General features: G+C 38.2%; 1 protein-coding gene across 1 annotated transcript; it reads right to left on the bottom strand.

The window, feature by feature from the left end:
• Nucleotides 1-875: 875 nt before the first annotated feature.
• Nucleotides 876-22,915, bottom strand: efna1a (ephrin-A1a). The gene is made up of 5 exons (NM_200597.2): nt 22,634-22,915; nt 7,883-8,178; nt 7,080-7,145; nt 6,914-6,997; nt 876-4,212 (listed from the first exon to the last, which is right to left on the bottom strand). The coding sequence occupies exons 1-5, from the start codon at nt 22,729-22,731 to the stop codon at nt 4,088-4,090; spliced, it is 669 nt and encodes a 222-aa protein (NP_956891.1). The 5' UTR covers nt 22,732-22,915; the 3' UTR covers nt 876-4,087.
• Nucleotides 22,916-27,393: the final 4,478 nt, after the last annotated feature.

Raw genomic sequence — 27,393 nt, 5'->3', positions numbered from 1 at the left:
AGCCAATCATTGATCGCAACAGACTGACGATTCTCCGGGGAGTTTCTGCAGATTTTGTGTAATTCTAAAGTTAAGAAATGAAACTAAAGAGAGTTATTGTTTAACATTATTGGTGAGTCCTAATATTCGTAAGCTTGGCAAGCAGTTTTAGAGAATTTGATGTTTCCTTTTTCAAACAGAACGCCTGAGCATACTGCCAAAGAGCTCAGATTGACCAAGAGGCGACACTCAATAGAACGTTCCATTGCAACAGCAGTGCCCAGCAACAGCCCCGCCATTCCCCCATTTTGGACTGAAAGCATTCCGTCAATTGGATCTTTTTGCTCTTGCGATTGCAAGCAGCTGCTTTGTTTTTTATTTATTTATTTAAAAAGCTCATTAAAGCTGAGATACAACCTAAAAGACGACAATACAACACACTATTTCAATCATCTGCACTTTTAATAGTTTATTTTGAAGACTTATAATATGCTGTTGCTCTATTAGAATATTCATTCCAAAATGGCCGCCGCTCCATCTAGTGGCTGTTTCCCAAATCACACTGGAGTGTTGCCTCTTGGTGATTCTGTGCTCTTTGATACTGCCCAAGAGGCATTTAAAAGATGGCTGCCGAGTGAAATGACTTGCCTTAAAGAGACTTTAAATATGACTCACGTTTTGGAATTTTTCTTTTTTTGTAAAATGTTGAAAATATTTGCTTTATATAAAGATGTAAACCATACAGTTTAAAGTAAAAAACATTGTTAGTAGTAGTCCAAATGATTAAGAAATATAAATATAATTTTACAAGTGCATGTTCTAAAATTATGAGGAAAGGAAATGGCTTCACACATATTTTCAAAACACAAAAACAAAACACAATGTAGGCAACAATAGCATTTCCAAAAATATTTTTTATTTTCACATAAGAATCTTCACATTAACTGTTTGTTTTTTTTATTTACTTTTTATTATCAAAGGTCTCTTTTTATATAATACTCTTTATATACATAATATACAATTTACACAATACATGTACAAAATAAGAATATAAGAACAAAAAAGAAAAACAAAATGGAAAAAAAATCTGAGTCGGAGTGAACTAACGTTAGTCGTAAAGAGCTGCGTCAGTCATGCAAACACGCCAACCTGATTTCACCAAGTAGACATGTTCCTGGATTAACATCTATATCGGTCCTGGAACAACCTCCAATCAGCCAATCAGAATTAAGGGATACTTATACAGTTAATGTTAAGTTTAGACTTACGGTTAGAGTTATGCACTTCTACATATTTGTTATCTAACTATTATTCCCCTCTGATTTTGGGAATAATGTATGGTTAGAGTTGGGTTCAGCGCTAGGGAAAAGTTATGGGTTACATTTTCAAACAAAAATGATGTTCTATGATCAATATAGATATTAATCCAGGATCGCATCCAACTTGGCAAAATCTAGACGTGCATACGAACAACTGTCCGGAGTTGAGCTTAAACAGCTACATCATGTCAGAATCAGTGTTTGTGGAGTTTTGTTCATAGTGCTTTAGCTGATTAGCGTTATAAATATGTGTGTCTTTCTCAAAGTGTAAACCTAATCCAGTTTCCCTATAAAAGCCGATACTGGTAATATATAGTATTTGTAGATTAACAACAAAATAGCTACTTATATTGTAGTGACAAACTGAAACAATCAGCATTTAGGGCTTTTGAGAATATATATTGTATATCCAACGCTATCTCATGGCAATTCGTAACTCTTTGATTTAGCGGTTAATTTGGATGAATTTTTTATGATCTCATTCATACAATTTAATAAAAACTACTCATCACCCAATGATGACTGGGTTTAAGGGCAGGCCACGCCTCCTTTTTTAAATCGTACATCTTTCTACGATTTAAAAACATAAAATATGTAAATTACAAAACGTAAAATACTTACATTTTCTTGTAAGAGTAGTCTGGTATACTATATTGAGATTCTGCTAATGACTGGATTTTGTAATTTCCATTAAATTTTTGGTCAAATAAAAATGTTAACTCGGTCTCAAATATTTCAGTTGCTTGTTTTATGTGGTCTGCTTTTAAAATGCAACTAACGCAAAAGGCAGTTAAGATACTTGAGATTAAATCTATATTCATTTTAGAAATATATTCCAGTCATAATTAATAACAAAAACTCAAATAATTTCCTCAGTTACCAATACAAATAAGCAGATTTTTTTCTTGATTTACCTTATAGAAGTTTTCTCTGCTCTAAGAGAATAAAGTAAATAGTCAAACGTGTTCAATTGACTTTTTCCTTCTGCCCGGAGAACATATTAGGTAAATGGAAACATATATATAAATCCAACCCAGGCTCATTATTGATACGTACCCCTATATACATTTCTGGAGATTGCGAAATACGTTCTACGAGGTACTTTTTTTTTAGCAGTTTTTGTTTTTGCGAATCCACTAGAGGCCACTGTGTATGCTTTTAAGATCTCAAATTTCTCTTGCGAGTTCCATTCAAGCCTGCTGTTCTCATGTAAATCTACCAGAGGCCGCTGTCTACTGACTGACTGACCAACCGACCGATTACCCCATCCAACCGCTTTCCCTAAGCCCAACCGATAGCATTTTCAAAAGCACCGATTGACCCAATCACCCCCTTTCCTAAACCCAACCGATAGTGTTTTCAAAAGCAACCCAGAAAAAGAAAAGCCTGACTTTTATGATGTTTTCATATCTTTCCACATTCTCACTCCATTTTTTTTATTTGTTTATTTTATTTTCCGCCTTTTGTTCTAGTTTTATCTGCTGTCTGGAATTGTTCTTCATCGGACTCAAACCCTGTCATTACAGTCAACTCTTCTCTGCATCTCAAGTCTGCCGACGTACACGGCAAGCCACCAGATAAACTGGTAACAGTGGTAAAGTTGTTCACAAGGAGGTAAGTGGTAAGCTGGCAGTGCGGAAAGAAACAGAAGCCATCAGCGGCATCATACCACCCTGTAGCGTTCGTTTTAAAGACGAAATGCAGCCATACGTAGCTCTGGCTACATAATTCACGCTCTCCAGAAATGTATACGGGGTACGTTTTCACAATGAGCCTGTTTTGCAAAAAATCCCTCATGTTGGCTTCCAGTTGTCCTGTTTTGTATTGTGATTGTGTGCTTCTCAATGATTGTGCTTGGCAGTTTAAATGCTGATCCCAGGTCAGACCATGACAGATCCTCTGCTAACACACACACTCTTAAGCTTTTCCTCTTATCTTTCATCTACAGACTCTCTCTCTCTCTCTCTCTCTCACATGCACACACACGGTAAACATTGTTGCTCACTATATACAGTATTTTGTTCTGCAGCAATTCTAATAACTTACTAACTCTTTAAACAACGAATGTACAAAAACAACACAGCATTTCTGAAAGGAAGTGTGTCAGTGGGTTTGGTAAACAGTATTGGATGACCCTTGTTTTCCTCCAACATGATGCCAAATCAGCACCATTTCAGTGGAAATTGGGTTGGTGTGTGTTCTGTGCTGTATTTCCAGGGTAAATCGAGGTACAGCACACAGTCGTGTAAAACCAGGAGAAAGTGAGAATAAGATCCATTGATTGGATGCTACATAAATTAATACGAAACTCAGTTATTTCGAGGAAACATGAGAAAAAAATTTTTAAATTGGATTGTTGGACTCCTCTGTGAGAAGCTCTTTGGCTCATTCTTGGCTCGCGTCCCTTCATTTTGAGGGGTCGTCCAAATTTGATGTACATGCTAACCTAAATTCCCCATTACTGCTAGTTTGAGTTCTTTCTTATCCAGGTTTTGAGTAGTCGGATGCTTATATATAAAAAAACATGTAAAAGGGAGAAAAAAACTCCCTTTTACGTGGACAAAATTTCCAGAAAAATACTGACGTCTCGTTTTTGTTTCATTAGAAGTGTCCGAAAGTTCAAAGCTTTCTTCATTCCAGTTTTTCGATTCAGCACCGTTGCCGGCGGTGTGAGATTCAACTTCTTGTTCGCTTCTCCCGATGACCAGCACTGGGAGGTAAAGAGCTACCACTGTGCGCTTCGACACAGGCCAATGTCATTACAGTCTTATAAGTCCAACGTTCCAATCCTACTGTAAGAGCAGCAATAATAAAAGAGGGAGTAATGTTGTAAGAACAGTCCAGGATGCTAATGAAATGGCAGAGTTCGTCCGCGTGCTTTTCTGCACTTCGGGAAGAGCCACAACAGGATCATCTGTAGCGGAGAAATAACAGATATGAAAGATTTAGATGTTGCAGATGCACGAAGATAATTCCAGAAATGCAGGTGCTTATGTCTAAGTGCTTGGCCTGCAAGTAATCCCATTGTCTGTACTTAAAGGGAAAATTAACCCAAAAATGAACATTTAATCACCGTTTACTCAACCTCAAGTGGTTCCAAGCCTTATGCATTTCTTTATTTCGTTAAACACTGCAAAAGAAATTTTGAAGAAAGCTGAAAACCTAAGACCATTAGCTATCCCTGCTGAAAAATCCAGCTTAAACCAGCCTAGGCTTGTTGGCTGGTTTTATCTGGTCGACCAGCCTGGTTTTAGAGGGGTTTTGGCCATTTCCAGGCTGGTTTCCAGCCATTTCCAGCCTGGTTTTAGCTGGTCAGGCTGGAAAATGACCAGCCAAATCCAGCAAATACCAGCTTGACCAGCCTGGTTTAAGCTGGATATAGCTGGTTTTGGTTGGACTCCCAGCTTGGCTAGGCTGGTCAAGCTGGTTATCTCCCAACCTGACCAGCTAAGACCAGGCTGGAAATGGCTGTAAACCAGCCTGCAAGTGGCCAAAACCCCTCTAAAACCAGGCTGGTTGACCAGCTAAAACCAGCCAACCAGTCTAGACTGGTTTAAGCTGGATTTTTCAGCAGGGATGTATAGCAGAGGCCAGCTAGTGAAGTGCTGTGCAGGTAAACCTCACTCCTCTGACCTCTAAAAGGTGCTCTAGTGACAGGCACTAGATGCCATGGTCTCTTTGGCCTCCTTGTTGGAGCAACCAACTTCCATGAGGAAAGTTGTTGGTTTAATCCCAGCTCGGAAAGGGTTGGGTGGTGTAGGACTAATGGGGCTACATTGGTGCTGTGACCTAGATGGGAGTGAGATTTGGAGGGTTGAGTGTAGCGGAGGCCAGCTAGTGAAGAGCTGTGTGGGTAAACCTTACTCCTCTGACCTCTGAAAGGTACTCTAGCGACTGACGCTAGAGGCCATGGACTTTAGCCTGCTTGTTAGAGCAACTGACTTCTATGCGGACAGTCGCTAGTTCAATCCAAGCTCGAAGCGGGTTGGGTGGGGTAGGACTGGTGGGGTTACGTTGGTGCCGTGACCCAGATGGGAGTAAGGTTTAGGGGGTTGAGTGTAGCGGAGGCCAGCTAGTGAAGTGCTGTGCAGGTAAACACACTTCTCTTAACTCTAAAAGGTGCTCTAGCGACTGACGCTAGAGGCCATGGACTTTAGCCTGCTTGTAGAGCAACCGACTTCTATGCGGACAGTTGCCAGTTCAATCCAAGCTCGAAGCGGGTTGGGTGGGGTAGGACTGGTGGGGTTACGTTGGTGGCGTGATCCAGATGGGAGTAAGGTTGAGGGGGTTGAGTGTAGCGGAGGCCAGCTAGTGAAGTGCTGTGCAGGTAAACCTCACTTCTCTGAACTCTAAAAGGTGCTCTAGCGTCTGACGCTAGAGGCAATGGTCTTTAGCCTCCTTGTTAGAGCAACTGACTCTCATGCCCACAGTCACTGGTTCGATCCCAGCTTGGAACAGGTTGGGTGGTGTAGGACTGGTAGGGTTACATATGCTTCCATCCAAAGAGGCAAATTAAATTTATTTGCAAAACTGGACTATCGCATAAAACATTTGTGGATGGAAACATAGCGATTGACTTCCATGCTAGAAAAACTAATTTGATGGCAGTTAATGGTTCCAGGCTACCAGCTTTCTTGAAAATATTTTATTTTGTGTCAAACAGTCAAAGCCAAACAGGGGTCCGTTCTTCATACCTCGCTTAAATATCTATATGAAAGATGATTTGGCAGATCCTTGATCGTTTAATCTTGATAATTGATCTCTGGCTAATTTGGTTCTTTAAACAAGCTCAAACAATCAGCAATACTACGATTGTCTGATAGCACAGAAGCGTTATGACATTCAGAAATGTATTAAGTTTTACTTTTAGAGTGGATTTTCCATATTATGTTAGGCCTATTTAAGTTTCTTTATCGTGTGGCATGAGGCAAAACTGGCTGTTTAGGTTAATTCTGCATCAAAAAAAATATAGTAAAGGTGTCTGTAACTTATGCGAAGCATCATATCACTGGCATATTAGCTGTCAAATGTGCGCACAACTCACATAAATTATTATTCCTTTAAAAACATTAGAGTATTGGCCATGTCTATTAACACTCAGAAATTGTACTGAAGCTGGGTCAGTACCTTAAACGTTTGTATCTAAAAAAGAAGTCCATAAATGTTCTCTTTAAACCCCTTGGGAAGGACCACCCTCAACTTTTATTTCGAGGAGAAGAATAAATAAGTTTTATTTGTATATATATATATATATTTTATTTTAACTCTAAGAGAATATCAACATTTAGTTGATACTTTCAGTAATACTTTTGCTTGAAATGTCCAAATCTAATCCTGTTTAAATGAAATAAGCCTGCTCCCAAACAGATGTGAGCTACCAGACCTATTGCTAGAACAGATGAGTTTTGAAAAACGGACCCATCCTGAATCATCACGCAGTAACATAATCCTGCTAAATGACTAATCCACGTACAAAAAGCAGACCCCTGCTTTGAAACAAGTAAATGGTGAGTAAATAGAAACAGTATTTTCAGATTTTTCCCTCAGAATTATCCCATTTAATAAGGGGATAATTGGCTAGGTTATTTAATGGAATGAACTTAGTGTAACCGTACCTGCTGGTAACCGATTAGACGGTGTGTGAGCTCCTCCCCCAGTTCCCACTTTAGTTCCTTGCCCAACCCTTGCTTCTTGAGAACCTGAAAGTCATAAAAATAGCAGTGAGTTAACTTGAAATGCAAAGTATGTGCATTTTTAAGATCTGTCAGGTCATCTACTCACCGTCATTGGCAATGACGTCCACTCTGAGTCTCAGGCATTCCTGTCCGTGGTGGTGCAGTGGTTTGGCTGTAGGGCAAAAAAAGAAGGCCCGTCAGGACAGAGGAACATAAAAGGATAATGTAGGAAGGTAAATAAGTTAATGGGTAGCAGACAGGTTAATTACAAAGGAGGCTAATAGTGTTAGACGTGTAGTGGCTAAGCCAATTCTCCTTAGCGGCCATCTGGACCTGTGACCCGTGTCTGATCTCTTTTATTACAGTGGCGGAATTATACTCTGATTCTTCCTATGTGCAAGAGCTTACACTGTGTCAGAAATACAAATCCATTGAGAAAACTGTCTGTATTTCTCTCAACATGAATCATCTGCATTTTTATCAATGGAAAAAAATCCTCATTTAACTCCACAATATTTTAACAATGCACATGCTTTATGGGAACGGTCTAAATTGGGTCTTCGCATTTCACCATTGTTAAATCTAGACCTTCATATTCCAGTCCGCATGCTCGCTGAATTGGACTTCTTGTGTTTCCTACTGCCCAAACTCCCCAAGGATAACCTGCGGGGTTGCCAAAAAGACACGTAGCGGTTTTGCTGCCAGTTTAGCAGCGCATAGCAGGAATTGAAATGTATTCATTACTGTGGTGCGAAAGGAGGGCTCAGATATGACTCACAGACTTAGCATTCAGCATATGGTTTGTGGGACAATAAATCTATAACTGGTTTTCTGAAAGTTCAAAAGCATCTCTACCCCTACAAAACGATCCGCCATAAATGTTGCATTCAAAGCTTAAGTGCAACTCACAGATGTAGTAGTAGCTCTCGCCCTGTCGAAACTCCTTTCCCAGGGTGAATGGTGTGAAGCGCTGGAACTTCTCGGAAAACTTTTCGGGAGCATGAGGAGCGAAAGGGTGGCCACATTCCCAACGCATTTGGTCGTAGGATTGCGGACGACAGGTGTCGTAGTCTTCACGTTCCACCATGTAGAGCACATATCGCTCTGCGTCCTGGGATGGCACTTCGCCCAGTGGATAGTGAGGGCAGACGATGTCCAGGTAGTCATTCAGGCGTACCTCAACCGCATAGTCATCCCATCGGAACCTGAAAAAATGTAAACAACACACGTTAGCCGAGCTCATCTAACATTGGAGATCAACAAAACAAACCAGAAAGCAAAGAAACGAGAATAACTCCAGCAATGTCACTCGCAGAGGTGAGAAGAATTCTTCCTTTAGAGAACTTTCACGGAGCGACTGACTTGAATGCCAAACCTGATGCAATCACATTTTCAATTGCCCTCGCATTGATCTACAATAGCATCTCGAAGACGACCAGACGGCAAATCACAAAGGGATGGCGGCAAGGAAGACAAGACAAAAAAATGTGAACAATGGAAAGACAAATGAGTATGTTGATTTCTTCGCAGACAGATGCATGAATATAGATTATTCTAAACATCAGTCCATTGATTGTACCGCATGCTGTCCATTCTCAGAGAATAGGTCAGAGCTGGCGGAAATGGCAGGAACATGTTCGTCTTGGCGTAAATGTGCGCGCCATATTGATCTTCCTCGTCTCATGAGGACAGTCTTATTTGTGCAAAGGCATTAGTAATCTGTCAAGTTGCATCAGCAAGCGATGACTATTGACTATCTGCTGAAACACACACAAACGCAAATAGAGAAATAAATCTGCATTTCGTCAACACTCCCTTTACTCATTCATTACAGATAAACACACGCACTCGGGTTGACGAAGTCCTACACACCCTGTCTACGCCACACTTCTCCCTTTCATTTGACACATGGAGGGAGGCGACGGAGACAGTCTGCCTGTCTGCTCCTCTCCGCTTTCTGCATTTGCTTCATTCTTGGTTCTGCTCCTCTAGCTCCTCTGGCAGTTTGCTATCTCTGTTTATGTGCAGCCCACTGATAGAAGAACGCCAGAGGTAGAAAGAATGCCCTGGTTTATTTATTCATCCATCCATCATCGGATGCCACTTTAACTTCCATATGCTTGCTTCTGAGCTCAGGTTCACACATTCGCATTATGAGTTCGATATCAGCCAAATCTGGAAATCTGATGTAGGCTCCCAAGGTACGAATTTTTGAATGGTAATTAGGTTGACTTCTAGCACTTTCAAAAGTGTAGTCTAAATTTTTTGCAGTCTATTAAAAGTGTAATATTATCTGTGATGCTTGAACATGCTTGGTAGGCCTTAGAATTTGAATGAAACGAAAGTTGTGAGAGGAATTGTTATTGTTTTATGCTGTGATAGACTACTTAACAAGATTGATTAATCATTAGACTAGATGGCATCGTTGGATGTATCCAACCTAGGCTCATTCTGAAAACGTACCTCTATATACATTTCTGGAGACCGCCAAATACCTCTCAGGATGTACGTTTTTTTGCAGTTTTTGTTTTTGCGAATCCGCCAGAGGCGAATGACTGACTGACTGACCGATCAACTGACCCACCTCTTTCCCTAAACACAAACCAATAGTATTTTCAAAAGCGCAGATTGAGTCGCTCACCCACTTTCCTAAACCCAACCAACAGTTTTAAAAAACTGAAAAAAGAAAAGCCCTTGAATGATTTTTACCACGTTTGCAAATTTTACCACACTTTCACCCTGTTATTTACTCATTTTATTTTTTGGATTGCGTTTTTGTCCCCACTTACTGGAACCGTTCCTCACAAGACTCCAACCCTGTCATCATGGTCAACTCCTTTCTGTGTCTCAAGTTCGACGTACATGGCGAGCTACTGGAAAATCTGGTATAAGCGGGAAAGCCGTCCACACGAATGTAAGCGATCGACTAGTAAGCGCGAAAAGGAATGGCATCATACCGCCCTGTAACCTTCGTTTTAAAGACAAAATGCAGCCATATGTACTTTTGGCTACATAATTTGCGATCTCCAGAAATGTATACAGCGGTACGTTTTTAGAATGCAGCCATACTTAATCTATGAGCTAAAATGTCAAAGACTGGTGGACTTTTTAGTTGAGCTACTAAGTAAAAAACCATTAGAGCCCCTATTGCAACCACATAGAAACACCCTGATCTTGCATAGCCAATCACTGCTTACATACTCTTTACAAGAATTACAGATTTTGCTATCATAATAATAAATATTCGGTTGATGCTGAAATCCTGGATCGTAAACCTCCTGAGGGTTCAAGCAGACACTAACTGGGATCCTCCTAATTTCTGGAGAGTTTCAGAAATCCTCCCTGTCTGGCGGAAATAGCAGTAGCATTATTTTATACTCAGGAGTGGGTGTTTCTGTCGGCGTGTGACAACATCCACACGTCTGCGCTATGATCAAAGTCTGCAGAGTCTCTCCTGCTCTCTCTTTTTTTTGTTTGTTGATGGGGGGGGGGACCCTGGGTCTTAGGACAGACGATCTGGCTCCAGACCTCTTCTAGTCTTACACACACAAACCTTTTAATTGGCCTGCTGCTTTCACTCACGGCGGACCCAAACACACACAGCTCCGCAAAGCCAAACTTAGCACTCCTAGTCACACACTTCAATTCTCTGGTGGCCGGGTACGGCAGTCACACACTGATGCATCTTTGTTTGATGAATGAAGCAGATTTACCTCCCCACCAATAATAATTTACATGTCTCACATTCTTGAACTGCTGTCACCAGATGCTCGTGAGCAGTCATCTGGCACACCAGCACACACACACACCCCGTTAAAACCCTGATTAAAATCTGTTTGTGGTATGGCCCCAATGTGTTCATCAAAAGGGGGTCGGGAGGGGGGGCAATTAAAACACAAAGACTGGAATTAAAGTGGTCCCAGAGGGGGGCAATTATGCTACTCCCCCCCTCAGCCCCTGGGGGCTGGGAGTCAGTGGGATGGATGGGAGAAAGCAGTGGGGGATGGACTCCGTCTCAATGCAGGGGTCAGCGGGTACTCCTCATGCCAGTGTCCTTTCAAGCGCTACAGTTACTTTATCAATGCCTTTATTCATACAGTAATGCTATTCGCTTATTAAGCGCCATTCATTTCACATACTAAGCTAAACTTCATCTTGAGTATCTGTATCTTAACCAATATTCTACGTGCCTTGGGTTCTGTTTTATGGTTTTGTTTCTGGGGTTTAAAAAGACAAAACATTGAGACATCTGCAATATTAAATGTTTTTTTAATGTTTTTTTTTTGTCCAAGTTTTAATATTGTAAATAATAATGTTGCCAAATCTATGCACAATAATTCCCTTAGCATTAGTTTACATTAAGTATTAACAATACAAATTATATACATACATCCATACAAGGAACAAACACTTAAAATCCAAACAACTACTAGTAAATCGATCTACGCTCACCCTCATCTACTTCTTCAGACCGAAAAACAGAATGAATGTGCTTGATTAATGAACGCTGAGACCTGGCAGACGAATGCGGGTACTTGTGAGTCACGTCCACACTTACCGTCAAACCTGAATAGCTGAAGTTTTCTATCCTAGACTCACTTTCCGGTAAATATCAGTGAAATGTGCACAGTTGATAGACCCGCATCAGTGCCAAATGGGCAACTGTAGGGTTAATCTCAGATCTTTTAATCTTTAGTTCAAAGTTTAGTCGTTGTTATTCTTTTTAACCCCCTCTAAGTCTGTCTATCAGTCGGTCTCTCCTCCCTCTCGCTCTCTCATTTCAACACTCTATCACTCACTGGAATGCTGGAGCTCAGGGAAAGGGGGGATGATCAGTAGGGGGGCGAGAGGTTGAGGAAATACTCGGAGTCAGCAGTGCAGACTCACACACACACACAGAGATTGAGGGAAGTTGGGTAATAGTCTAGAAAATGCACAAGTTAACATTCTTTCCACATTCACCTGTTTAAAAGAGAAGGGTATTTAAACACCCACCCACACACACACACTCTGACAATGGGCCCGCCGACAACCCTGTCATTCGATCTGTGATCTTTTGTAGCTTTCACCACCTGATACTACAGTCTAAACAGTAATTAATGAAATTCTGACCCGGGATCTGTTCAAATATCCATCCATCACTTTTTGCCCACACACCTCCATTCGCTGACTATCATTAGCCTCTAAAACCTCTGTCGTTTTAATTCAGTGCTAATGCAAGCGCTGTTGTTCCGGGTGACTGGTTCGGAATGCGGTGTGGCAGGATCATCGGGTGCTCTGTGCTCCGGGATTACCCGGACTAGGTTGCTGAGGGGCCAGGGGCCTCATTCAGTTTAATGCAAGCAGAAAGAGAGAGTAAGATGAGGGGCCCATGGCGAGCTCTTTTATTGTTCAGAAACACAGTTGGAGCGTTACAGTGGAGTGGTTCGGGTGGAAATGCAACAAAGGCTGGCAGGAGATAGAAACAGGGCGATGGATGAACAAAAAAAAGAAACTAGTTTGGAAAGATTTCGTCTATATTTTAGCAAAAAACACCCTGCTTTGTACTGTGCAGGTGTAAGAGAGATTAAGAATGTGAAGAAAGACTCCTTTGATACACTTCATTGGGCAGCTCTTGTGCTTGTCCTCGCCCCGACTCGGACCAGTCCTGCTCTTTCATGTTTTCTTCCATCCATCCATCTCTGTCCACTCTCTCGGTTCATCTCTCAGCACTCAATAAGCCTGTTTGATCCCCCATTCATTCTCACTCTGACCCCGCCCCCAGGCAAACTCAACCTATCAGAGACCAGTTTGCTGGAATTTGAGGTATTTTGGTTAGTGACCTATGTCTGTGGACACTAACTCTGACCCCTTTGGCATTGCCATGGAAACCAAATCTGACCAGTTCCTCCATTCGAGACAATATTCCACACCAGGGCTTTTTCAATCCATCATGTTTACATACATCTTATCCTCATCAATCTTTTTTCGTTCCCTTTAAATCGCTCAAACTTTTGTCTCTCGGCATCATTGATCAAGTTGTCAGATTGGCTTTCTCATATGATTGAACTTTTCCGTCTTTTGTGAAGAAATGGCTCAGTGGGGTGTGATACAGATCTATTAAAAATGTTTTGTTTGCCTTTGAACTCACAGACAAAAATGTTACACTATCTTTTAAACTAATCATAACTCTAGTTGCATTTCCAAACGTATAATTGAAACGGTGTCTTTAAAGGTTCGATCAAATTTTCAAAAAGTAGTAGGTTAGTTTCCTCCAAAACAATAACAAATTCACATGTTGAAGATACTAACATCCAAAGAGTGCAGTTTTTCACTTCCACCTTGGATCAACAAACTGTTTGACTTCACCTCACAGTTTCTTATTAAATCTTCTGACCAACCAAATACCGTCTAGTATGTGACATGGGGAACACTTTATTTTGATGGTCCGTTTGAGTATTAGTAGACTGTCTGCTTAATATCTGTTGATACTGCTCCTTCAACAGACATTTACCTGACTATAAGAAACTTTGCAAGTACATGTCAACTTACACTAACCCTAACCTAACAGTCTACCTATAATCTAATGAGAATTAGTTGGCATGTAGATGCAATGTAACTTAAATTCAATAAACGGACCATCAAAATAAAGTGTGACCCTGACATGTTTGCCCCCTTCAAGACACTTCAGTAATTCTGTACTGGTCAACCATACTAATAGGCACTGATGTCCTCTCATAGATCATTAAATGGCACAACTAAACACAAACATTGTAGTACTCAGTGGAACGGGATTGAGTAGTGCTCAAATTGCAGAGACAATGGAGTTCCTATCATTGTTCAGGCATTAGCTATCCTGCAGGGGGCGTGGCCTCTCACACCATGCCATAAAATACGTGCAATGTGTCGTGAGAATGGACCTTCATCTCAAAAACCAGTCCATTCAAGAACAGTACAAACACCAAGAGTGTGGAGACAAAAACCGCATGGGGTTTGAGATTGTAACAAGATCCTAAGACAACAAACATTCAAATACCCTCATATTACCTTAACAGCATGTTCCTGTCAAATACTTAGCGCACTACTGTGAAATGCTGTCAAATACACCGTAAAAAAGACATTCGGCTGGATATGTGTTCTTAAACAGGAAGAATGAATCAAAGACGTATAGGAATAAGGTGAAAGGGAGGAATGACCAAGAGAAGGAAGAACAATTCTGAGAATTCTGTGGGAGTTAAAAGAGTTTGATGGCAGCTCTATGATCAAACATAAAGATAACAGCATTTATTACAGGTGAAACAAACGACTCTTCTTCACAGTAAAGCCTGCCAGATTGTAATAAGAGCGAAACAAACATGTAGTCATGTGCTTTCTTGATTTTGAGCCGATCACTTTCTCAAGCCCTCTAACTTGCATGAATAGTAAATCACAAGAGTATGCGTGCGTACAAGGAAGTTTGTATCTGAGACTTGTGTAAGAATCGGGTCGCTTGCGTGCGCGAGTGTGTGAGAAAGGTATTGTTTATTGTACGCGCAGGATGTGCCATTTTCCCGGGAAAACACTTGGCCAGGAAACTCATGCTTAACGAGGGAAAAGGCCGTCTCTTCAACCTTTGAGCACTCGCTGCACCCGTCTCAGGATTTGACAAATATCACATCATTTGCATGTATAACAAGTATTTACATCAACAAAACACTTCTGGCCAATGAGGACTTGTACAGTATGTAGGAGTTAATTAGAGAAGACTTTCATTGGTCAATAATCAATAGTATGAAGGAAGATTGAATTTATAAGATGACAGATTAAGAGTATTATGGAGAAGGAATGGAGGGAAGGAAGGGTTATACAAGATTTAAAGTGATAGATCTCACAAAACGTAACGTATGTTCTTTATGAGATGAGAATGAAGTCCAATCCATGAATGTGATATGTTTTTTCTTCTTCCAAACACCAACTTTCAATGAAATACAAGAGATTTCTGTCATTCCATTAAAAGTCCAAAACCGTGCCCATCCAAACGTCCAAACAATGTATGCAAATGATGACTGTTATAGATTTTAACTCATACTTAATGAGGGAAAAGGCTGTCTCCTCAACTTTTGAGCACTCGTCTCAATATTTGACAAATATCACATCATTTGCATGTTATGCAAGTAATTCATGGGGTAGTAATCAATGATAAGAATAAGATGAATAATTACAACATGGAGAAGGAATGGAGGGAAGGAAGGGTTTTACACGTTTTCAAGTGATTTCCAATATGTAATTCAGGTTCTTTCAAATCTAGAATACATTTTTATGAGATGAGAATGAAATCCAATCCATATATGTGATAAATTTTTTCTTCTTCCAATGAAATACAAGAGGCTTCAATGGAATGACAGAAATATCCTGTTTTTCATTGAAAGTCCAAAACCGGGCCCATCCCAAACATCCATAAAATGTATGCAAATGCTGAATGTTATGGATTTAACCCCTAAAAAGTAGTAATCAGTAATCAATGATATGAAGGCAGATACAATTTATAAGATGATGGATTAAGAGCACTATGGAAAGGGAATAGAGGAAGTTACTTACATGGAATGCTTTTACAAGTTTTAAAGTGATAGTCCTCACAAAATGTCATTCTTGTTCTTGCAAATAAATGAGATTTTTGTGTGATTGAAGCCCAATCTATAAATGTGATATGTTCTTTGTTCTTTTAAAGAAATACAAGAGACTTAAATGAAATACAGTAGATTTTTGTCGTTCCATTGAAAGCTCAAAACTGTGCCCATCCAAAAAATCCACAAAATGTATGCAAATGCTGAATGTTATTCATTTTATCCCTAAAAAGTAGCCAAATGACATCTGATTTTATTTTAACACAAACAAAATAACATACTGACGTACATATATACACTACCTGACAAGTCTTGTCACCTATCCAAGTTTTAGGAACAACAAATAAAAACGTAATTCATCTTCGATGCCTCTTCTTTCATCTTACACCAGACATTGCTCAATAATGTTCATGTCTGGTGACTGGGCTGGCCAATCCTGGAGCACCTTGGCCTTCTTCACTTTCAGGAAATATGATGTGGAGGCTGAAGTATGAGAAGAAGTGCAAGGATTTGCCCTCTCTTGTGGTTTGTAATGTAATGGGCAGCAGTAATGTCTTGATACCTCAGACTGTTGATTTTGGCATTAACTCTGAAGATCTCTCGCACGCCCCCATACTAAATGTAACCCCAAACCATGATTTTCCTTAACCAAACTTAACTGATTTCTATGAGAATCTTGGGTCCATGTTGGTTCCAATAGGTCTTCTGCAGTATTTGTGACGATTGGGATACAGTCTTACAGATTATATATACAAGTTATTATTTGTTGCTCTTACAACTGGGGTCAATGACAGGACTTTTGTCAGATAGTGTACAGGATAGCATGTCAAAAATATTAAACAGAAACTCAAATATGCTATTCATTTGTGCTTTTGGAGAGGAATAAACACATAGTAGTTTAGAATGACATAAGTGTGACTAAATAATACTATTTTTAGGGTGAATTAACCCTTTAAACTAGCTTGGAAAACAAATACAATATGGGCAGGAATCTGTAGAGGTTTGTGAATGACGTCCATCTGAATTCTGTGCATACAGCCAGTATTCAGAGACAGGGAATGGACAGAATAGGCATGAAGAAGGTGAAAGGGAGGAGAAAAGCGAAGCGAGACAGGCTCTGGTGGTTATGGCTGCCAAAACCGATAAAGAAAAGCAAAGGGAGGAAAAAAAATCAACACCTCCTTTTTCTTCCTTCTTTCACACAGGGAAAGGAAATAAGGACAGGAACTGAATGAAAAGATGAAAAGCGCTGGCGTGTATGGCTGAGATAAAAGGTAGAGGGAACGAGGGAGAAGCCAGACTGGAGATCAGGAGAGAGGTGGGCTCGAGTGCCGGCCTCCCTATTTGAAGACCACCATAGAGAGTGACAGGCTACAACGAATGAATGGCACTTCATCACTCACTCTCTCACTGTCAATCTAACACGCACACACACGGATCTGATGAGTTTAATGCTAAGTGACGTGGAGACAAAAGCGAAATGACACTTTATCACCGGTTTCTATCTCCACTTCTCGTCTCCGCACATTTACAGAGACGCACTGTGACAGACACCCCGGCATGAATGCCACTTCATTTCGGCGGCGAACTCTGCCCCACAATTGGTCACACTAGCCCCTGGTTTTGTTCCGCTGCAGATCTGCGGTGAGAGCGCGCTAATTTGGCTGGAACGTATAACAAAAAAGCACTTAGCTGGCAAAACCCCACAAGCAAAAAAAAAAGAGCTCCGTTCGATGGAAAAAAACCACCAGTGAATGGGGCATTTTGGGTAGAAAACCCAAGAAAGCCCCCATTTCTGGCTGAGTTAAACCATGTAAAAGGCCTTTATACAGGGTGAAACAGTAACACAATGGGGTGATGGTGGACAAGCGGAAGATAAAAAAAATGTGAGGAGGTCAGAGAGTTTTTTTTGGGGGGTACTGATGGTATTTGGATTCAGTGGACTGATTGAGGGAAAGAGTTAAAGAAAATGGGAGCAGAGGAGAGGTTGAACTTTGTGCCAGTTAACCATGCGGTACGGGGCACGCAGCCAGGGGAAAGGGAGGGAGGTTTGGGAAGGACAGGTAGGAGAGAGAGGATAAGGAAAGAGAAAAATAAAAGACAGAAGAAAGAGAAGGAATCTCTATAAGCCTCTGAGTGCTCATTAAACAACAAAAAGCTATTACTGAAAAAGGTTTAGGATCTATAAGCGAGATTAAAAGATTAGTTCAGCAAACTAAATTATTAGTTACTCTTATTCTGAAAACAAAAACTGTATTTTCTTTTTACATGGACATATGAGACATTGTGAATGGTGTATAGACATGGGACGATAACTGCTTTCAAGGTTTACCGTGGTTTTAAAACCGCCAACATTTTCTGTAAAACCGTTCCTATGGTATTTACGATTTATGTAAAATTAACATTACGGAAATTAAAAAAAAAAAATTTAGTCAAATGTTTCTTACTGTCATTATGGCAAAGATTAAATAAATCAGTGATTAGAAATGAGTTATTAAAACTATTATGCTTAGAAATATGTTGAAAAAATCTTCTCTCCGTTAAACGGAGATTGGGAAAAAATAAACAGGGGGCTAATAATTCAGGGGGGCTACTAATTCTGACTTTAACTGTATGTTTCCATCCAAAAATGATAATTAACTTTATGCGCAAAACTGGAATATGGCATAAAAGATATGCGAATAAAGCGGCGTTTCCATCCAACGAGTCAAAGAGAACAAAATTGCCACTTCCTGATTAATTGACGCCAAATATCAACAGTAAAAACGGAATTTGCTGCGGTAAGAAAATCTGCGTGAATCTTTTCGTTATTTAATAAATTACTTGTGCCTCAGAGGACAATGGAGCGGAGCACAGATGCTCTTGATAGTTCTGGAGGTAATTAATAATGTAATAACACTAATACTAAAACGGTTAAGGCGTTTTAGAATGACCAAAACAACATTTCAGATGTTTTTCAATGTGCTCAGGCGGCTGGTTTATCCATTTACACACATTTTTATCGTCACATGATCTCTTATAACAAAATCACATGACCATTTTAATGCGCATACTGGAATTTGTTCACTAAATGTGTTTTCATCATGGTTTTTCGCATCTTTTCTTTTCGAATAAAAAGTTTATCCTACTCAGTTATGTGCATATGTTTTTATGTGCATTTTAAAAATGTATGCGCATCTTGGCGATTTTTTTATGCGCATATCCAAACTGGGCATAAAAATAGGTGGATGGAAATGTAGCTAATGATTTAAATTTGAATTATTTAGCCTGTCATGTTAACTGTTGCAAAATATTTTGAATGTTTCCCCAAATTAAAATATATTGTGTTTAAAGGGGAAGTTTTAGTTTTTTACCCGCACATTTAAAAAGAACCGGCTTTAGAGCAATTTATCCCACGTCTAATGGTGTAGTAGTTGCTAAAATAGTCCAAATACAAAAAAATAGTGCTGAGATTTTGAGAAAACTTATTAGAGATTTTCCAATATTCCAACTTCATGCAGTAGCTTTAGTGACAAACAGCAATTTTTAAAGCGTTGATAGCTAAATAAATGACATTCACTCAAAAATGAAGTTTGTGTTTGTTCAAAACAGCTTAAAATGATGAAACGGGATACAGCTTAATTGTTTTAATATTCAATTCACTTATATTTTTCAAAACTAATAAGTTAACTTAATTTCAAATGGATTGTGTGGAACCCAGAATCGTTCACACTCACAGTGTTGGGATCAGACCAGCTCTATACAAAAATCCACAAAATTCAGTTTTCAGCATCAAATCAACTGATTTTTGTAAACGAATTGGCTTCAAAACAATTATTCAATCATGAATTGAGCTTCAACTACATCTCATAAACTTTTATGAACATGTCAGAGAAAGGTAGATATTCAGTGATTAATGACTCGGTCATGTGACTTCTTGAAATTTTGGAATATAGTCATCTGGAGCTCTTTTATGACGCTTACTAATATGATAATAGTGTACTGCCTTCTGTTGCTTTCAGCAACGTAAGGGGGAATAAACACATTTTTAATGCTGGGTGTACTATTCGTTAGATTAATTATAATTAATCATGGTAAATGATTTTTGAAAAGGTTAAACAGAGAAAAACACCCTACAGGAGTGCACAGAGAATTTAAAAGAGGACGTTTGGTTAATAAATATACGAGTGAGTCAGTCAAGTGCTGAATTATTGCTCACCAAGACACTCCTTAATCAGCTCAGAAACACAGAAAAACACACACCTTCCACTTGATCAACTATTGACTGCGAGCAACACTACAACACGTGTGTTTCAGCAAGCAGCTGCAAGCACAACAAGAACACGCACCAACAAATTCAATCATGCACTCTACTCGAGCTGACTCAAAATCACCTCTCAAGCTGAAAAAAACAAAAAACAAGTTCAGCTGCAATGGTCTGTCGACTCTAGAGTCAACCTTCCCCTAAGACATATACACACTTCTGCACACACTGTTGACCATGTGCATCAGACACATGAATGCATAGAAAAGCAATCGCGATAGTATTTTTCTTGGATAGTTTTTCATTTATTGAATTCAATGAAAATAAAATATTCAGAAAGAAATTAAGAAAGAGCTGCAGAAAAAAGCAGAATGAAAATGAAGCATCTCATCTAGCCCAGCCTCACTAGAATTTCTATGAAAACAGGATTAAATCACATAGAAAGAGGGCAAGATTAAGACGGGGAATAAAAATAGTACGTATGTGGATTACGCAGGCGATAAAATGATCACAGTTGTTTGGACTTTGACGTAATCATCACATCTGCTGAAGCAAACGCTTTTTGTTCTAAGAAGAGTGGATGGCTTAAATATGTCTGCACGAAGGGGCAGATGTCCTATTTTTTCAGCTTTCTGTCTGTTATCAGTGTTTCTCTGTATGACTAATTCAATCTCACTCCCTTTGGGCTATTGGAATATTAACACCAACTGTTTAAAGATGATAAAATCATTACGGTAATTCAGCATGACCCTGCAATTTATTTGCCAGCCTTTAGCTTTAGGAAACTTGATTCATCTGAACGAATCGGTTCATTTCAGTGAATCAGTTCATAAAACGTAATGGAGTCACCAGTAAAACTAAAGAAGAAATTCATGAGATAAAATTAATATATTGTTTCTGGTTTAACATGTGGATAAATACTGCCATATCAACATCAAATTGATAACTTTTTTTACATGTATGGCTTTGGCTTATTTTGCAGGTTTAGAGTAAAACATATTTTGGAAACTCTTTCATTTCAGTGTTAAAAAATTGTTTTTCAGTGCAATTTTAACATCAGGAAAGAAACTTTAATAACTCTATTTACATCTTCTTGGTAAAGAGTCTTCTTTACCAAAATCATTCAATATTTAACACATTTTTGGAGGGACAATTCATTTACTGATACAGATAAAGTCAGAATTAATGGATTTTTTTCTTTTTAAAAATATTTTCCAAATTATGTTTAACAGAGCAAGGGACTTTTCACAGTATGTCTGATAATGTTTTTTCTTCTGCAGCAAGTCTCATTTGTTTTATCTTGGCAAGAATAAAATGAGCTTTTAATAATAATAATAATAATAATAATAATAATAATAATAATAATAATAATAATAATAATAATAATAAAACATTTTAAGGTCAAAATTATTAGCCCCTTTAAGCTTTATTTTTTCCGATTGTCTACAAAACAAGCCATCGATACACAATAACTTGTCTAATTACCCTAACCTGGCTAGTTAACCTAATTAACCTAGTTAAGCCTTTAAATGTCACTTTAAGCTGTAAAGAAGTGTCTTAAAAACTAGTAAAATATTAATTACAGTCATCATGGCAAAGATAAAATAAACCAGTTATAAAGAATGAGTTATAAAAACTATAATGTTTAGAAAAGTGTTGAAAAAAATCTTCTCTCCGTTAAACAGAAATAAACCGGGGGGCTACTAGTCCAGAGGGGCTAATAATTCTGACTTCAACTGTATATGGATAAATTACTATTGAGAAAATTCAGTCATTTTCTTTTCGGCTTATCTATATATTTTAAACATAAATGCATGTAATTTGCCTACTAAAACTTAATTACATGTTAATTAAATGCTAAATAGGCATAACGTAATTAGATAGTGTTTTGACAGACTACGTGTCATACATTATTACGCTGAAACAACGTTCTCATCGCAAAACACTCGCTGAGTCGGTTCAACCGAATCACTATAAAAATTCTAAATTGATTCACTCGCGTCTGACTTGTATAGGCAATTTGAGTTTAGCAGTGATTTAGTCATCTGCTTTGCGTTTATCAGTCATCGGAAAAGTCACTCAGCACCTATTTCAACACCTCACTGACTTGTGCGTCAAAAAGCAAAACATTCCTGTGAGTTTCCTCTTCATTTCCAATTCAGTCGGGTATAATCAAACAAATAATTGACCACATGCATAACCTATACTGTATACTGTGAATGTTAACTAGTTATTTACATTAAATGTATTCACGTCCATACGTCAGTTTGTTGGTCTACTTATTCCTGTTAAGGTGTGTACAAGAACGTAGCACACACCCAGTAAAGCATCTTCAAAGAAAGAAGCTTATTTTTGGATCACATGCACAAATGTAAAAAAAAACACACACAAACACACACACACACACACGACATATTCAGGTGATTGGTAGTAGACAGATTATGACGCGAATAAGTGTGCGTGGATTATGTAATCTGTTACAGGTAAAGATGTAACGCTGCAACGTCAAAATGCGTCTGCAGTGTAAACAAACACGAGACTCCAACTCTAGTGGAGCTATCAAATCCACTGACCATTAAAACAATATTACGATACAAATTAATACTCACACACATAGATTAGATAGGATATGTTACCAAATAACATTGTAATTTGCAATATATATATATATATATATATATATATATATATATATATATATATATATATATACATATAAATAGAAGTAAAAAATAAAATGATTAGCCGTCCTATCAGAGTAATTATAACATTGCAAGCAAAATTACAATATGAAATGCACTGCAAAAGGAACATGTGGTACAAATGAGTACTTACTTAGAGTTGGTACTATTCCAGAAAACAGTGAGTCTCTCAGCTGAGGCGAACACAGCGCAGATACTCGCTGCAATGTATAAAAGCCACACCAGATCCATTATAGACCTTCTGTGAATCAATCCAAAATGAAGAAAATAACCAGCAACTGGTAAAGTTTCCTCTAAATCTCTGTGCAGTGGATGCAAACTGCTTTCAAGTTAGTTAATATGCAGGTTGTAGCTGTAATGCAAATACTGAATCAAGAGATCCGCGTCTATTATCTATCTAGTCAGTACTGAATGAAACTTTCTACACGTCGCAGTTTGGTTTTGTGGAAACGCCTCCACGCAAGCCACGCCCTGCAGCCAATCAGAACCCAGGCTTCCTTCTTTATGAAGGAGAGGCAGTCGATCGCCCTCTACAGATACTGTAGCTCAGTCTGAGGTTGGGGAATCGATTGTAAACATGTTTTCCGATTAGACTGTGACAAAGTGTTCTTAGAAATTCGACAGAGTTATGGAACATAATATGATATGGAAAAAAAAATAAACATTTGTATCGATTCACTCCCAGACATTCAGTCTGACTGGATAGGTGTTGATAGTCCGTAAGGGCTTTTTAACACATAGGGCATAAATGCTTTCATCTTCCCAATCAACAAAGTTCGGATAAAAACAAGCCATTAACACTTTCACACATACTCGAAATGCAAGTTAGACTAGTCTTTGGTCAATCCAATTTGGTCTGATTTTATTTGATGTCCTATTCAACTGATATTTAATCCACTGAATAGGCTACAAGTGATTAACCTCCCACATGAAACCAAACCATTGCATTACATATCAATAAAGGGGTCATGTTTTATGGTGTTCTATCCTCCTCATTTAGGTAAATATGAATATTTAGACAGTTTTAAATATTATTATTAATAATAATAATAATAATAATAATAATAATAATAATAATAATAATAATAATAATAATAATAATAATAATAAATAATTTTAAAAATCTAAACTGAACATGTTTTTGGGGTCGTTCATACTTTTAGCCTATACCTAAAACTTGGGTTAAAACAACCTAGCACTTTTAGTGTATAGTTTGCTGTCCACACATTTGGTATCCACATATATTTAAGACATTTTGATTTAGTAAAATGTCCAGTGTGCACCTTACATTTTTAGTCTAGTTTCACTATCACACACAAACAGTTGTGTTTGTGTATTGCACAATACACACTGACTGTTGACAGATTCAAGAAGAGCCAGCAGGCGTTTTAGCACTCTTGTCAAAACAGCATTACTTCTGCTGAATGCTAATGCAAAATTCAAGCCCCACTCACGGAGCAAATCATGGGGCTCAAATCTCCTTTATCTCCCCTTTTAATAGTGAGCCTGATATGCGCAGTGTTGGCTTTAAGTATTAACTACTGTAATTAGATTACTTTTTATCAAAAAAAGATATCACTTATTTATTTTTTTGCAAGTTAATTACAGTTACTTATAATTTACTTGCCTCAAATACTGTAAATAAATTCAACAGGTCTGGATTAATCAATCCAAAGAAGCAGAGTAAATATATTTTGCAGAATAATTATATTTTCCACCTAAAAAGGTTACATTTTTAAAGATGATTGAACATGCTTAAGCATGTGAAAAACAATAGATTGAGTAAGAAATATGATGTCATTACTCAAAAAAATATTCATATACATATGCTATAATGTCTTATTTGGATCAAATTTAAAGAATGAAAAGAATTGAATTTATTTTTTCTATGCATTTAGATTCACACGAATTTTAAATAGTATTGAGTGAAATATTTAAATTACTTAATAAGCAATTTAGATGGATATACTCAACCCACACACACTCACCGGCCACTTTAACAGGTACAACTGCTCGTTAGTGCAAATATATAATCACCCAATCACATGGCAGCAACTCAATGCATTTGTTTATGTAGACATGGTCAAGACGATCTGCTGCAGTTCAAACTGAGCATCCGAATGGGAAAGAAAGGTGAATTAAGTGACTTTGAATGTGGCATGGTTAATAGACGGGCTGGTCTGAGTATTTCAGAAACTGCTGATCTACTGAGATTTTCAAGCACAACCATCTCTAGGGTTTACAGAGAATGGTCTAAAAAAGAGAAAATATCCAGTGAGCGGCAGTTCTGTGGGAGCAAATGCCTTGTAGATGGCGGAGGTCAGAGGAGAATGGCCAGACTGGTTCCAGCTGATAGTAAGGCAACATTAACTCCAATTTGTATCATTGATTGCAGCCGCCAAACCTGCAGCAACAACGTGATGCTATCATGTCAATATGGACCAAAATTTCTGAGGTACCTTGTTGAATCTATGCTACAAAAGATTAAGGCAGTTCTGAAGGCAAAAACGAGCCCAACCAGGTACTAGTAAGGTGTACCTAATAAAGTGGCCAGTGAGTGTATATACATACAGAAGTATTTCAGGAAACACACCATCGTTTTTAACTCTGTTCGAACTAATGAAAGATCTTTTATTTAAGACTAAATAATCTCTTCATTTTGATATTAAGACGTTTTATTGCTTTTATTTCAGGCTCTGGATATTGTGTGTCAGTATGGCAATAGTAAAAAGCGTATAGGGTTTACATTGCTCTTATAACCTTATAAATCCATGGTAACACTTTACAATAAGGTTCATTAGTTAATGCATTTACTAACATGAACTAATCATGAACAACACATGTACAGGATTTATTTATCATAATTGAACATTTACTAATGCATTATTACCATCCAAGTCCATGCTTGTTAACATTAGTTAATGCACCATGAGTTAACATGAACTAACAATGAACTACTGTATTTTCATTAACTAACGTTAACTAACATGAACAAATACAGTAGTAAATGTATTGTTCTTTGTTTGTTCATGTTAGTAAATGCATTAATTAACATTAACTAATGAACCTTATTGTAAAGTGTGACCAAATCCATTAAGTTGTCTCTTTTTGACGTTTACTGCTAAGTCCTGTTTTATAACATACTTTATAAAACATTTGAACTAATTTGGATTGATATGACACCGTTGTAGATGAGTCTTATTTATTCATTCATTCATTTTCTTTTCAGATTAGTTCCTTTATTAATCTGGGGTTGCCACAGCGGAATGAACCACCAACTTATCCAGCATATGTTTTACGCAGCGGAAGCCCTTCCAGCTGCAACCCATCACTGGGAAAAAAGAATCTTATTTATGTGAAAACACACAATCAAACCATTTGTTTTTCCCCAATACATTTTTGCAATATCTGACAGAAGGTTCCTTTTTTGGGGTAAAATAACCCTTTAAATAGATAGTTCACCCAAATATGCCAAACATACCCAAACATAGTCACTATTTACTCACCCTCAAATGGTTTATGTGTTTATTTATTCTGCTGAACACTAAATAAGTTATTTTGAAGAAAGCTGAAAACCTGTAACCATTGACTCTCATAGTAAAAAAAAAAAACGAATGCTATGTTAGTTAATGATTAGAGGTTTTCAGCATTCTTCAAAATATCTTCTTTTGTGCTCAAAAGAAAAAAGAAAGTCAAACAGGTTTGGAACAAGAGCATAAAAAAATAATTGTGAGTTTTGGGTAAAGTATCTTAACTTTTTATTCTTGGTTTCTGAGTTCAGGACACAATGAAAGATATTCCCACTTCCGTAGACTCCAATTTGTGTATTACACAAACACTCGAAACATTTTCAAACATTTTGAAACAGCTGTATGAGACATATCCTTCACTGGAAGTTGTTGACCTTTTTTCTTCTGGCTCAATCCTGTTCGCTCCTGAAAGTGAGGCACGTGATGTCTGCAACAGCTGTGTGTCTTAACAGGTAAACCAGACGGGACAGGTATACGGTAACAACTACAATATATCTTCATCAAAACCGACCACTTCCTTATGACTATTTGACATTACGCAACATCAAGCTAATGAATCAGGCTCCTGATGTCAACCTCATAATTAGTTAGTGTTGTTCTTGGAAAATGAACAAGCTCTGAGACTTTCTGTATGGTTATTATCTCTTAATATTTGAGTTTATGCAACATATTTTCCCAAATATTTGTAGTCCTAAATGCACTTTTTCAGAGGAACACTCGTTTGTGAGAGGTTTGTTCTGCTCTTTGTCTCGTAAAGCGTTCCAGATCTGTCATTTGTGAGGTTAGAATGCTGGCTATATAGGAAGTTCACTAGGTTTTGGGACGGAGCCACTGTAAGCTTGCTGTAACGTGTTTATTTCTTGGGTCTTGTCCTGGTCTTGGCATCATAAAGTTGAACATGGCTGAAAATGTTATGAGGAACTGATCTGCCTTTCCTCTTGTTCTCTCTTCAGACAGATATGGGGACAGAGGACTGAAACAATACCATGGCAGGCGTACACAAAGTGACATTGGAAACTAATGCAAGTGGACAAATGTTTTAATATGGATCACATCGCAGTGTAAATTGCGTATTTATGTTGTTACATAATACGAAAGTAAATAGAGAACACTTTACATACACTGTGTGTGCATGTAGGAGCAATTAAAGGCAAAACTTGTGATAGTTCACCAAAAATGTGTCCTAAAATAAAACCTCCCAGCAGGTACACAACGTCAGAAGTAGGGCCAGACAGAATCTGCTAATTTATCTGGAATTATATTGGGAGTATCATATCTTTCTATCAAACCTCTTCAGCTGCTTCAGAATGCAGCAGCACACGTGGTCTTTAATGAACCTAAATGAGCAGATGTCACTCCGCTA

This window comes from Danio rerio, chromosome 19 (genome assembly GCF_052040795.2).
Source record: "Danio rerio strain M-AB ecotype USA chromosome 19, GRCz13ab, whole genome shotgun sequence".
Taxonomy (NCBI): Eukaryota; Metazoa; Chordata; class Actinopteri; order Cypriniformes; family Danionidae; genus Danio; species Danio rerio.
The sequence above is the reverse complement of the archived record's forward strand: the minus strand, read 5'-3'. Positions and strand labels throughout refer to the sequence as shown.